Genomic DNA, 1,514 nt, shown 5'->3' on the forward strand with positions numbered 1-1,514 from the left:
TAATGATAAGCATTTTCAGTCCTGCTGGGCAGATATTACCTCCTTTGATTATAGCATTTTCCACACAATCCACATGCACATATGAAACAACATTAGGAAGACGAAGGGATAAAGTAAGTGGAAACGCCACTCCAGCTACTTAATGTTTAAAGAAGAGCCATTTTATATACACCTGTTACGTTTTATTGTATAGGTATCTTTGAATGAACTTGTGCGGAATTCGTTGAGTTAGGTTTTGATAAATACTACTGAAGAATTCCGCTCTATGCACTAAATTACTTATGGCCGAGCAGCAAGAGGTGATTTTATGCACTTCAGACGACATGGAATTTCATGTGGAGTATGAGGAAGCTTTGCAGATGGAGTACGTTAAAAGTTTAATAGAAGATCCGGACAATGACAGAAGTTTGCTTCTCAAGATTTTAGTCGAAAAAACTACTGGCCCAATTTTAGAAAAGGTTTTCGAATACATACGATATCATTTGGAAGCCAACAAATCTAATAGACCAGAGGAAGAAGTGAAAAATTGGGATACTCAGTTTGTAAACGTTGATCAACAAATTCTTTTCCATCTTCTTATAGTATGTTTGACATATCTTGAAAATTTTGGTTATTCTTCTGTATGTTCTAATTGAACAAGAACTCTAACACCATTGTATTTCTATATAAACTTCTCAGTTGTACATTATATTCTATATTAAGACTAATTGTATGGCTTTTTAATTCATCTGGCATATACAGGCTGCTGATTTTCTGAACATAAGCAATCTTTTGGACTTGTTATTGAAAACTGTAGCTGACATGATGAAAGATTTATCACCTAAGCAAATTCGGGAGCTATTTGGCATAACAAATGATTTTACTCCGGAAGAGGAGGCTCAAATCAGGCGTGAAATTGAATGGGCGTTTGATTGAACATGTTAAAAGGATAGCGTTAGTTTTTTAATTCTAATTTAGTTTTTTTATTCCGATTAAATTATGGCTGGCTAGTTCAACTGTGAAAGCGATATGTGGATAATCAAACACATGAGAATTCTAACTTTGAAATATTCATTACATTTGGATATAAGCTAATTTCAAGTGTAGAATTCTTTTTCATTTCTTCGGTTATAGATTCTCATTTGTTACGCCATCGATTTTATTTGCTACCATATATATCTCAGCCATATATTTAAAATATTTTTATTCAAATTTTATTTTCTTTTTATTACTGCATAATTATTACAACTATTTACAGTCTAATGTTCTATGAGTTGTGCTTTTAAATTTAATCCAAATAAAATAGAAATTGATTAAATGTTAAAAGAGAATTTTTTAACAGTTACAAAGGGTTTAACTGTTTTGTGGGTTGTGCTTATAACGTCAAACCACATTAAAAAAAGAAATCCATTAAATGTAAAAGACAAATTTTTAACAATTATAATTATTTATCAGAAAGAGTTTAACTGTTTTGTGGATTGTGCTTATAAATTTAATGCAGATATAGAAATATTCAAAAACTTCAATATAATATT

General features: G+C 30.6%; 1 protein-coding gene across 1 annotated transcript; it reads left to right on the forward strand.

Moving 5' to 3' along the window:
- Positions 1 to 281: 281 nt before the first annotated feature.
- LOC131074073 (SKP1-like protein 4) lies at positions 282 to 915 on the forward strand. Its single transcript, XM_058010616.2, has 2 exons — positions 282 to 581; positions 742 to 915. The coding sequence occupies exons 1-2, from the start codon at positions 282 to 284 to the stop codon at positions 913 to 915; spliced, it is 474 nt and encodes a 157-aa protein (XP_057866599.2).
- The last annotated feature ends 599 nt before the right edge of the window (positions 916 to 1,514 follow it).

The sequence above is a fragment of the Cryptomeria japonica genome, chromosome 4, assembly GCF_030272615.1.
Source record: "Cryptomeria japonica chromosome 4, Sugi_1.0, whole genome shotgun sequence".
Taxonomy (NCBI): Eukaryota; Viridiplantae; Streptophyta; class Pinopsida; order Cupressales; family Cupressaceae; genus Cryptomeria; species Cryptomeria japonica.